The sequence below is a fragment of the Acipenser ruthenus genome, chromosome 5, assembly GCF_902713425.1.
Source record: "Acipenser ruthenus chromosome 5, fAciRut3.2 maternal haplotype, whole genome shotgun sequence".
In the NCBI taxonomy this organism is placed as follows: Eukaryota; Metazoa; Chordata; class Actinopteri; order Acipenseriformes; family Acipenseridae; genus Acipenser; species Acipenser ruthenus.
Window position 1 is genome coordinate 55128967 of NC_081193.1, and position 12427 is coordinate 55141393.

General features: G+C 41.2%; 1 protein-coding gene across 2 annotated transcripts in view; it reads left to right on the forward strand.

Moving 5' to 3' along the window:
- Positions 1-12222, forward strand: part of LOC117403401 (angiopoietin-related protein 7-like) — a 99405-nt gene extending 87183 nt beyond the window's left edge. For both annotated transcript variants that reach the window (XM_034921440.2, XM_059024328.1), the window contains one exon: positions 10920-12222. In XM_034921440.2, the coding sequence (XP_034777331.2) occupies positions 10920-11066 (147 nt within the window). In that variant the 3' untranslated portion in view covers positions 11067-12222. The remainder of the gene's footprint in view (positions 1-10919) is intronic.
- The last annotated feature ends 205 nt before the right edge of the window (positions 12223-12427 follow it).

Here is a 12427-nt window from a genome sequence, read left to right on the forward strand (position 1 = left end):
GGAGCGGACGGGTGGCGGATGCAGGGAGGCCAGCCAGGAGGGAGTTGCAGTAGTCTAGGCGGGAGAGTACCAGGGCCTGGACCAGGAGCTGGGTAGCATAGTTGGTGAGGAAGGGTCGGATTCTTCGGATGTTGCTCAGGAAGAATCGGCAAGTGCGTGCCAGAGTGGAGATGTGCTGGGAATAAGAGAGGCAGGGGTCCAGGGTGACTCCAAGGTTCTTAGCAGAGGAAGAGGGAGAGAGTGTGGTAGATTCCAGAGGAACAGAGATAGAGAGATCAGAGGAGGGGGAGGAAGAGGGAAAGAAAAGGAGGTCAGATTTAGAGAGGTTGAGTTTGAGGTGATGCGAGTGCATCCAGGAGGAAATAGCAGACAGACAGGTAGAGATACGGGAGGAGATGGTGGAGTCAGAGGTGGGGAAGGAGAGGAAAATCTGAGCATCATCAGCATAGAAATGGTATGAGAAACCATAGGATGCAATGAGGGGGCCCAGTGAGCGGGTGTAGAGAGAGAACAGGAGAGGACCCAAGACTGACCCTTGGGGGACTCCAGTTAAGAGAGGGTGAGGTGTGGAGGTTGCTCCACGCCAGGTTACCTGGTAAGTGCGGTTGGAGAGGTAGGAGGAGAACCAGGTCAGAGCAGTGCCAGAGATCCCCAGATCAGCAAGAGATGATAGTAGAATAGAGTGATCAACAGTGTCAAAGGCAGCAGAGAGGTCGAGGAGAATTAGGACAGAGGAGAGAGAGGCAGCTCGGGCACACTTAAGTGAGTTGGTGACAGACAGGAGGGCGGTTTCAGTGGAGTGAGCAGAGCGGAAGCCAGATTGGAGAGGGTCAAGCAGAGAGTGGTTGGACAGGACATCAGGATATGATTAAATACAAAATAGTACAGGTTAAACACTTGGCAGATTACAGTATTCTGAAGTACAGGATTAAATGCAGTAAAATAGGGGGCAGATAAGAGCAAAATAAAGCACATTTAAATGAAGGGTGATAGTGTCCCAGGATACAAACAGAGGAGTTCTACAGGTGCTGTTTGAAGAGGTGAGTCTTAAGGAGGCACCGGAATGTGGTCAGGGACTGGGCAGTCCTGACATCTGTAGGAAGGTCATTCCACCACTGCGGAGCAAGGGTGGAGAAGGAGCGGGCTCTGGAGGCAGGGGAGCGTAGTGGAGGTAGAGCCAGTCTTCTAGTGCAGGCGGAGCGGAGAGGTCGAGTGGGGGTGTAGGGAGAGATGAGTGTCTGGAGGTAGCTGGGTGCAGTCTGGTCAAGGCATCTGTAGGCTAGTACGAGAGTCTTGAACTGGATGCGAGTGGTGATCGGGAGCCAGTGGAGTGAGCGGAGTAGTGGAGTAGCGTGGGCGAAGCGAGGCAGAGAGAACACCAGGCGGGCAGCAGAGTTCTGGATGAGCTGGAGCGGACGGGTGGCGGACGCAGGGAGGCCAGCCAGGAGGGAGTTGCAGTAGTCTAGGCGGGAGAGTACCAGGGCCTGGACCAGGAGCTGGGTACCGTAGTTGGTGAGGAAGGGTCGGATTCTTCGGATGTTGCTCAGGAAGAATCGGCAAGTGCGTGCCAGAGTGGAGATGTGCTGTGAATAAGAGAGGTAGGGGTCCAGGGTGACTCCTCCGGATAAGGGCGTCTGCTAAGAAATAAATAATAATAATAATAATACAATAAGAGCAAGGCAGACACCACATCTGTAAGACACTCCACTTGTACCCGTACTGGGAACATGTGGACACTGCTGTGGCATTTTGCAGAGGGTTAATAAATCTATTGGACAGACCCAGATGGCTCAAAGCAGTCGTTCAGGCACCTAACCCAGAGCTACAGGTCTGATGGGTTGGTATGCCATAAGGTCCCCATTTGGGCAGTCTCCATAGCTGGTCGCTCAGGAGCTGCTTCAGGGCTTAACCCAGACTCCTGAGTCAACAAGGGGCTACTAGGAGTACCTTAGCCTGGTCCTACCTGATTTTCTCCAGAAACAGCGGGAGCAAGGCAAGCGGTGGGAAGGCATATAACAGTTGCTTTGGCCACTGGTGTGCCAAGGCATCTACTGCCAGCGTTTCCATATTATGGAGAGCCAGAGAGGACAATGGGTTGATTCCTGGGAGACAAGAGATCTATCTCTGCTCTCCCGAACCTCGCCCAAATGAACCTCCATCGAACCTTCTGCAACAAATTCTGCAAGGCTAGTTAACTGCATGCAGTTCCAAAACATTTATGTTGAGTACCATTCTACACAGCACCCAAGCCCAGGATGGACGCGTCCGTGGCGACGGCCTCCCTTCTGGTGACACTGCCCAACGCTACACCGAGTCGTAGATGGGCAGAATGTTTGCACCAAGAGAGTGCCTTTAGACACTGATGAAACACTGTCAATAGGCAGTCGCGGTTCAACGCTGGCTGAAAAAGCCTTGCTGTTGAACTAGGTTGCAGAGGGCACATGTGCAGGAGATCCAAAGGTAGGGTCTGAGAAGCTGCTGCCCTCGTCCAGAAGCTCTGGAACATCATTACCATGAGCGCTCTGTTGAGATGAATAGCTCTAACAGGCGGCAATTCTCTGCACTCGTTGAAGGTGGCCAGTTACGTGTGAGCATCTGCTTGAGCTGGAGACTGGGAACAGTGGGCACAAATAATAGAGTACTCTGATACCTTTGACTCTCAATGGGGCCAGTATAGCTTCCCTACACTTCAAAAAGGCATAGGGAGCTAAATGTCACCAAAACGCATGTTTTTTATGCATTAATTTTAGTAATTTATCATCAGTAGCCCGCCGTATATCAGACTGCTCTAGTGCCACAGTAAGGGCAGATATTATAAAAAGGAAGGTGTTTGGCAATTGCCTCCAAGTAGCTTATCTAATTTGGTGCAACAGAAAGATTGACACTGGGGCGGGTTTTATTCTTGGTCGATCTGGTGCTTCATTGGTGCACTGTGTGTGTTTATGCCTATAGTAGGCGTGGTATGGTATAAATTCCATGGCGGGGTTAAATAAGGTTAGAGTTTGTTCTATATTTAAAATGGCACTTCTAAACAAAGGAAGCCATGTTTGGAAGTATGTTGAGGAACCGGACAAGAAAACCGTGGTATGTAAGAACATAAGAAAGTTTACGAACGAGAGGAGGCCATTCGGCCCATCTTGCTTGTTTGGTTGTTAGTAGCTTATTGATCCCAGAATCTCATCAAGCAGCTTCTTGTAGGATCCCAGGATGTCAGCTTCAACAACATTACTAGGGAGTTGGTTCCAGACCCTCACAATTCTCCGTGTATAAAAGTGAATCCTATTTTCTGTTCTGTATGCCCCTTTATCTAATCTCCATTTGTGACCCCTGGTCCTTGTTTCATTTTTCAGGTCAAAAAAGTCCCCTGGGTCAACATTTTCTATACCTTTTAGGATTTTGAATGTTTGAATCAGATCGCCGCGTAGTCTTCTTTGTGCAATACTGAATAGATTCAATTCTTTTATCCTGTCTGCATACGACATGCCTTTTAAACCCGGGATAATTCTGGTTGCTCTTCTTTGCACTCTTTCTAGAGCAGCAATATCCTTTTTGTAACGAGGTGACCAGAACTGAACACAATATTCTAGGTGAGGTCTTACTAATGCATTGTAAAGTTTTAACATTACTTCCCTTGATTTAAATTCAACACTTCTCACAATATATCCGAGCATCTTGTTGGCCTTTTTTATAGCTTCCCCACATTGTCTAGATGAAGACATTTCTGAGTCAATATAAACTCCTAGGTCTTTTTCATGGTTCCCTTCTTCAATTTCAGTATCTCCCATATGATATTTATAATGCACATTTTTATTGCCTGCATGCAATACTTTACACTTTTCTCTATTAAATGTCATTTGCCATGTGTCTGCCCAGTTCTAAATGCTGTCTAGATCATTTTGAATGACCTTTGCTGCTGCAACAGTGTTTGCCACTCCTCCTATTTTTGTGTCGTCTGCAAATTTAACAAGTTTGCTTAATATACCAGAATCTAAATCATTAATGTAGATTAGGAATAGCAGAGGACCTAATACTGATCGCTGTGGTAGACCACTGGTTACCTTGCTCCATTTTGAGGTTTCTCCTCTAATCAGTACTTTATGTTTTCTACATGCTAACCACTCCCTAATCCATGTGCATGCATTTCCTTGAATCCCTACTGCGTTCAGTTTGAGAATTAATGTTTTATGCAGTACTTTGTCAAAAGCTTTCTGGAAATCTAAATAAACCATGTTGTATGCTTTGCAATTATCCATTGTCAATGTTGCATCCTCAAAAATGTCAAGCAGGTTAGTTAGACACGATCTCCCTTTCCTAAAACCATGCTGACTGTCTCCCAGGATATTGTTACCATATAGGTAATTTTCCATTTTAGATCTTCTTATAGTTTCCATAAGTTTACATATAATAGAAGTCAGGCTTATTGGTCTGTAGTTACCTGGTTCGGTTTTGTCTCCCTTTTTGTGGATCGGTATTACGTTTGCAATTTTCCAGTCTGTCGGTACAACCCCTGTGTCAAGAGACTGTTGCATGATCTTGGTTAGCGGTTTGTAAATAACTTCTTTCATTTCTTTGAGTACTATTGGGAGGACCTCATCCGGCCCAGGGAATTTGTTTATTTTAAGAGCTCCTAGTCCCTTTAACACTTCTGCCTCTGTTATGCTAAAGTTATTTAAAAGTTATTTAAAATTGGATAGGAACAGGTCGAACAGGTCGACATGTGGGGCATGTTGTCCGTGTCCTCCTTTGTAAAAACCTGTGAAAAGTCATTTAATATATTTGCTATTTTTTTTTCTTCATCTATGATTTTGCCATTTGTGTCTCTTAGACATTTAACCTCCTCTTTGAATGTTCTCTTGCTGTTATAATATTGGAAAAATATTTTGGAATTGGTTTTAGCCCCCTTAGCAATATTGATTTCTATCTCTCTCTTGGCCTTTCTAACTTCCTTTTTGACTTGTCTTTGCAGTTCCAAGTACTCTTTCTGCGTACTTTGTTTTTGGTCCCTTTTAAACGCTCTGTAAAGTGCCTTTTTTCGCTGAATATTTTTTTTTAATTGATCTATTAAACCATTTTGGCCATTTTGTTTTAGATTTAGATTTGTCTAATTTTTGGGATGTAATTGTTTTGCGCCTTTAGTACTACATTTTTAAAAAACAGCCACCCTTTTTCTGTGGATGTTTTCTCTATTTTACTCCAATCTACTTCTGTTAGTCTCTGTTTCATACCTTTCATAGTTTGCTTTTCTAAAATTGTAAACCTTAGCTTTAGTCATTACTTTTGGGGTTTTAAAAAATATTTCAAATGAGACCATGTTGTGGTCTGAGTTTGCCAATGGCTCTCTGACCTCTGTTTTAGTTATTCTGTCTTCATTATTTGAAAAGACTAAATCAAGGCATGCCTCCCCTCTAGTCGGTGCCTTGACAAATTGCTTTAGGAAGCAGTCATTTGTCATTTCCACCATTTCAATTTCATCCGTCGTGCCCCCCATCTTGTTTTCCCATTTTATATGGGGTTAGTTGAAATCCCCCATTAGTATGGCTTCTCCTTTTCTACACGCATTTTGAATGTCATGGTATAACAGATTATTTTGTTCAGCGTCTGAATTTGGCAGTCTATAGCATGCTCCTATTATTATGCCCTTTGAATTTTTGTCCATTATTCTGACCCATATTGATTCGGCGTTGTTTTCTTTGTCCAGGTTTAACACCTGGGCTTCAAGACTATTTCTTATGTATAGTGCTACCCCTCTGCCTCTTCTGTCCTGCCTGTCTTTCCTATACAGTGTGTACCCACTAATATTATATTCGTCTCCATCACTCTCAGACAACCAAGTTTCTGTAACACCTATCACATCGTAGTTACTTGTTAGTGCAGTAGCTTCAAGTTCTAACATTTTGTTTCTGAGACTTCTAGCATTAAGATAAATACATTTAATAGTTGTCTTACCTGAGTTGTTGCCCTTGTTTTGATGTGGTCGCCCCCCTTCCTTTCTAGTTTAAATGCTTCTGGACCTCCTCAAGGATCCTTTCTCCGAGTAGATTGGTTCCCTTTCTGTTTAAGTGCAGTCCATCCCACCTATATAGATAGTCCTTGTTGTAGAATGTGCTCCAATGTTCAAGAAAGGTGAAGCCTTCCTGTGTGCACCACGATTTCAGCCATGCATTTTGATTTTGCATTTCCAGCTGTCCATATGGACCTTTGCAAGGTGCCGGCAGTATCCCAGAAAATACCACAGTTTTGGTCTTGTCTTTTAATTTCCTTCCTAGCTCTCTGAATTTGTTTTGCAGGGATCTTGGCCTGTCTCTTCCAATGTTGTTTGTACCGATGTAGACAACTACTACCGGGTCATCTCCTGTTCGTTCTAGGAGCCTGTCCACGTTCTCAGTGATGTGCTTGACAGAGGCTCCTGAAAGGCAGCACACTGTTGTAGTAAGGGGGTCCAAACTGCTAACTGAACTTGCTGTGTTTCTCAATATGGAGTCCCCAACAATCATGACCTCCCTTCTTTTTGCTGCCTGGCCAGCACTGTTTATAGGGTCCTGGATGTTGTTCCTTTCATTCTCTTGATGTTGGTTTTGGTCATCTAAATGTTGAAGTGGCTCAAATTTGTTGGATGTTTGGATTTCTGGTGGTTCTGTTTGACGAAGTTTCTTTTTTTCCTTGCTTCTGCCTATCTGAACCCAGCTGTTTCGAATCTCTTCCATCTCCTTGGTGCCTTTCAGTCTGCTAGGGGTGCAGACTTCCATGAATTGTGGGTGTGTCCGCTCCTCAAGCTCTGTTGCTGTCTCATTTCTTCCAGCTCCATTTCTAACAGACTTACTCGTTGACGCAAGTCCTGGATCGTGCGGCACTTTACACACACTTGGTTGAGCTCTGTTGAGTTTTATCACCTATGAGGACAGTGCGTGTGAACCGTGAATGCAACAGTTTTGAAGCCGATGTAAGATTATCCCAATACTGTGCTGACCCATAAAACAATAACAGCAAGGCTGGAAAAACTTTAAGAAAATCGTGCTGCAGCTGTTCATACAAAACTTTCAAAAGGGAGAAAAAGTTGCAATTACCACAGGCTCGTGGACCCCATTCCTCCCATACGTGGAAGGCCTTTTTCTCTTGAAATTGTTCTGTAAGCTTTTTGACCGAATGGCCGTTTATGTTTAGTACAGCTCTTATTTGTATTTTGGAACTACTGCACTAAAGTAAAGGATCACTGAGACACCGTTCAAACAGGTAGGCCAGGCATCTCTTTTTACAATTTAATGTAAAGTTGTGTGAATATGCGAATGTTAATACTTTACGTTATTTAGTAATACTTGACCATATACAACTAAGAAATGTCTGCTAAGAAATAAATAAATAATAATAATAATAATAATAATAATAATAATAATAATAATAATAATAATAATAATAATAATAATAATAATTATTATTAACTGCACAAGAAGGCAAGCATTATATTAATGACTTAATATATTACTTGATTGTGTGTTAATTTGGCATTTAAAATATGACTTGTTTGGGAGGTTTATGTACACTAGAACAGAGGAGAGTGGCGTTTGATTTGAGTACTCGGAAATTGTAATGCTCAAGTAGTCGTCTCGAGCAACAGTAGATGTTATATAAAGATCACACCGCTTCTATCAAAGACCGCAAACTTTTAAATCTCTGAGGCAGACTTTTTAATATCAGTCACAGTGCTCTTTTATCCCTGGTAATTACCTTTTCCAGAAGTGACAGTATTTCCATCTTTTTTTCAATTGTAAGCACAACTCGCTTTCACTTTCTCGCTGTACAGTGGGTGATGTTCGTCTCTATAATTATTATTATTATTATTATTTTTTTAAACCATATCATTTTGGGCAAAGTTACTTATAACAAAAAAACTAAAAAAACGTAATAGATTCCTGTTTTGTTGTTAAATGAACCTTTAAGAAACACACTATTCTAAAAACATTATACTATCTGAAAATGTGTTCAATATGTATCTAGTATAAAGTTAGATCTTCACTTGCAACTTTAATTACAACCATAAATATAAACATTTCAATATATACTTTGATGTGTTGGTGTTTTTTTATTTTTTTTATTTATTTTTTTACTTTGTAGTCTTTGCGATGTTAAAACGTTATTTTCTTATTTGCTTAGAAAATACTAACCAGGACTGTCAGTATCAGAATGTAATATAATGAGTGTGTGTGTATGTAGATATGGTTTAAACGCTGACATTGCAAAGAGTTTAAACGTTCATAAAAATGTACCAAAAGCACATCCCTAGTACTTAACACTAGAACCTCCGGATTTTCTTATTACCTAGAACCGCGACGCCGGTCATTTTAACCGGTACATTTTTAAACAGCTTCGATATGAAAACGAAAGACATTTCATTTTCATATAGTTTGCATTGCAGAAACACCGTATTTAATGGAAAATTTAAAATAAAAGTTCAAAATTAGCACATACAGCACAACTACAAGAAATAATAATAATAAAAAAACTATAATAAAATAAACATTTCAAAAGAAACTACAGCGCACTCCTTTTATAAGAATCACATCTGTCCCGGATGATTTGATTCTTATAAGCAGACCGATATGATTATTGTGGTGCAGAATCAATATGCTAGTTTGAGAATGAGATTTGGTACCTGCAGTGTAATAGGTTGACCACTAGATGTCATGAGTTCCCACATGTATGCACAGGTACCACATGTTTAATTAGTGCGCCAACTGTGAGCTAGGTTCATTTTGTTTGTCTGTTTTATTAGCGGTTGTTTCCCCACCGCACTGTAAGAAAAATAAAACCAACACCGGTTTAAAAACTGTAAATCAAGACTCCAGCCTGATCATTTACACTGTCCTCGGCCACATCGCATTACAATTAGCAAAAGCGCCTCCACGCGTCAGCAGTTTAAATACAGTATACAAATGTCAATGGTGCTCAGTCACTGAGGACAGTACATCAAAACAAGGCCTCGTGGGTAAGCAACTTGTTATATGATTACGATTATGTTTACTCAAGGCTGCAGAGTCCTATTTTACTACAGTATACTTGAGAAGTGATTGTCTCGACTGTACTTTGACTCTGCATATTGGGCACAAACATCAGAAGTTTTATTATTGTTTACCTACCTGGCGTGTGTACACTGAGTGCAGCTTTGCAGTATTGTGATCAAAATGTTTGTGCCGAAGCTTTGTGGCTAGTTCCAAAATGAAATATCTCCTCCTGATATTTTCCCCATTACATTCCTTGTATAATATGAAAGAGTGATAGCTCCAGGTGAGTTGCGAGGTAAGTGACCATCTTGGAGTTGTTGTTGTACAAATCAGATCAGGGCAAATATCTGCCTGAAGCCGGGTGTAAGTTGTTGCTCTCAAATAAAACAAAATAATATCCCAATATTTCTCAAAAAAGATTAATTGACATTGTCAATAAAAAAATTGTAATCCGCAGTTGTTTACATCCACACGCTGTGCATGTCAAAAAAGACGGGAGTTGCAAAGGATTAGCATACAGCCACACCATCCCACATTCCACAGTGAAATACATAGTGATGTGGCCTATAGGTGGGTGGGGGGGGGTTAGGGTGTCTTGTATATTGTATGTAAAAAATATTCAAAATTGAATATTTTATGTTATATTAAAAAAAAAAAATCATGTATTGTAATACCCGGTCAATATGACCGGTCTGGCAGGTCTAGGGATGCATTTTTATAACTTCGTCATTTTTGTAAATCTGCTGCTCAAACACTGGTTATTTATTTAATATATTTAGGAAAAGTCAACAATGGACATGTGCATGGGATTCACTAACACAGAGTTATTTAAATTTGAAACCCTAAAATGGTCAAATTGACCGGCATGGCGGATCTGCTATTAAGTGCGCCGTTTTTTATGGGGACATAGATATAGGCATCTCTGAGGTCGACCACGGTGAACCAGTTGCCTGGCCTGAAAGACTGTAACAGCTGTTGCATCATCAAAATTTTGAACCTCCTTCGGTCCAGATACAGGTCGACGTGCCTGAGTATGCCCAATTAATATTGGTGAAGGTATGTTTTTTGTGTTCTGTGCGTTACTATATTTACGTCCGTGTTAGTTTACGTTCGTGAGTGGTTTGAATAACCTTTTGTTTTGACCCTTGTGCCTTTTGTTTTGTTAAATGTGTTTGTTTAGAGTTTCTGTCCATGTTATTTTTTGTTTTTTATAATTAAACGTGCGCACCAGCGCTTACAAACCTGCAGTCTCGTCCTGATTACAACAGCCTGGCCAGTGACGTCATTCTTACCACAGGCCCCCAGAGAAGGGGCCCTGGGCCTGTGGCAGGAAACCCCTAGGGCTGCTGCTCACCTTGTGGCTTGGCCTAAAGCTCTTGCCACTGTGCCGGGTGGCAGTCTGGCCACAGGGATAAAACCTAGGCATTATGCAAATAGAAAGCAATGTACGGTAAGAATGTAGAGTTGCTGCCTCAGCTTGCTAAAAACAGCAACTGGACTGTCAACAAAGCCTGCTTGATATCAAACTGGGATGAAAACACCTTCATGGATTCCCGCACGCAGCGAAAGCGCTGCAGCATCTCACCAAAGGTATGCCCCGGTTTTTTAATAGAGGCATCCAACAGGAAAAATGATGCTGGTAGATTCAGGTTTCGGGGTCTTTACAGGTAAATACCCATTTGGTAACGGTTACATTTCGTTCTTGATAGGGAACTATGAGCAAATAGTATGTAGGCTACGAAGCTATGATAAATGTCTGGAGAAGGTTAGTTCACCATGTACAAACAGATAGACAGGGAATGTGTTTATAAGCGTTATTACGCTACTGTGCATAAAACACCCCAACAATGTAATGATTAATGTACAACAATTGTTGCAATATCCAAAAATTAAATTATAAAATCTTTTTTTCTTATCTGACAGGGTGGTCGATACTCTGCCAAGGGCAAGAATTTGCTGGGTCCTGATGGGATTGTGTGGTACAGCTGGAAGGACTCGGATTATTATTCCCTGAAAAAAGTCACCATGATGATCCGGCCACGCACATTCCGGCCCCGCCTATCCCCATAAAGGAGTTGAGGGACTTTCTCATAAACTCATCCTAAGCTTTCCATTAAGGAATATCGGACAGCTGAACTGAAAGCCAAAGCAGCACCAGGCCTAAAAGTGCGAACCAAGCCCAGATCTGTCATGCTAAACAGTCACATGCAATTCATAAGATTCCAACATGTTAAAATGCAATGCAATCATAATATTAGCATCAACATGTTAAAATGCAATGCAATCATAATATTAGCATCAACATGTTAAAATGCAATGCAATCATAATATTAGCATCAACATGTTAAAATGCAATGCAATCATAATATTAGCATCAACATGTTAAAATGCAATGCAATCATAATATTAGCATCAACATGTTAAAATGCAATGCAATCATAATATTAGCATCAACATGTTAAAATGCAATGCAATCATAATATTAGCATCAACATGTTAAAATGCAATGCAATCATAATATTAGCATCAACATGTTTCTAGAGAATTCTATCTGTAAAAGGCTTTACACTTGATTGGCAGTGTTATAGCATGTGTTTTTAATTTTGGATATAAGAGTATGTTGATGTTCTACATTTTGCAATGTTGATTATTTAATGATAACTCATTGAAATTTAGGGGATTAACATCACCATTTATTTATGGGAAAAGCAGCCTACTTTTATGGATGGCTTTTTAGAAAACTCGCCTGTACCTGTCAAAACTCTGCTCCTCAGTGGACTCACACTAATAAAACACTTCTCATACATTCACAGCTCAAGTCCCCATTTCTATGGGTCAACAAAACTAAAGTTTTGTTTTGTTTTGTATTTTTTACACCTTCTAGGGCAGGGTCTCCAACCCTGGTCCTGGAGTGCCCCTATCCAGCAGGTTTTATAGGTGTCTTTACATCATCAGTGACTAAAGATCTGGAACACCTGTTAATCTTGACTAATTAAGCCAATAATTGTTTCAATTAAGTAACAGAGATTGGTTGAAACGAAAACCAGCAGCCACAGTAGCTCACCAGGACCAGGGTTGGAGACGCCTACTCTAGGGACTCGAGTACTGTGATCTGTCCAGATCAGGTTATTTAGACTAGTGGTTCTCAAACTTTTTGGGCCACACCCTCCTTCCTCTTGTCTGTGGTACTTGACACCCCCCCACCCCCATCACACACACACACACACACACACACACACACATATACATACATACATACATACATACACTGGTAAAAAAAAATCCAACATGCCTGCGGCTTCTCCTTATGTCACTGCTGGTTTTTTTTTTTTTTTTTTGCTTGAACCAGCCACTGATCCATCGTAATAAGAGCAAACTTAACACTGCAAATTACAGTTTACCGATTCTGACCGATGCTTACTACATAGTAA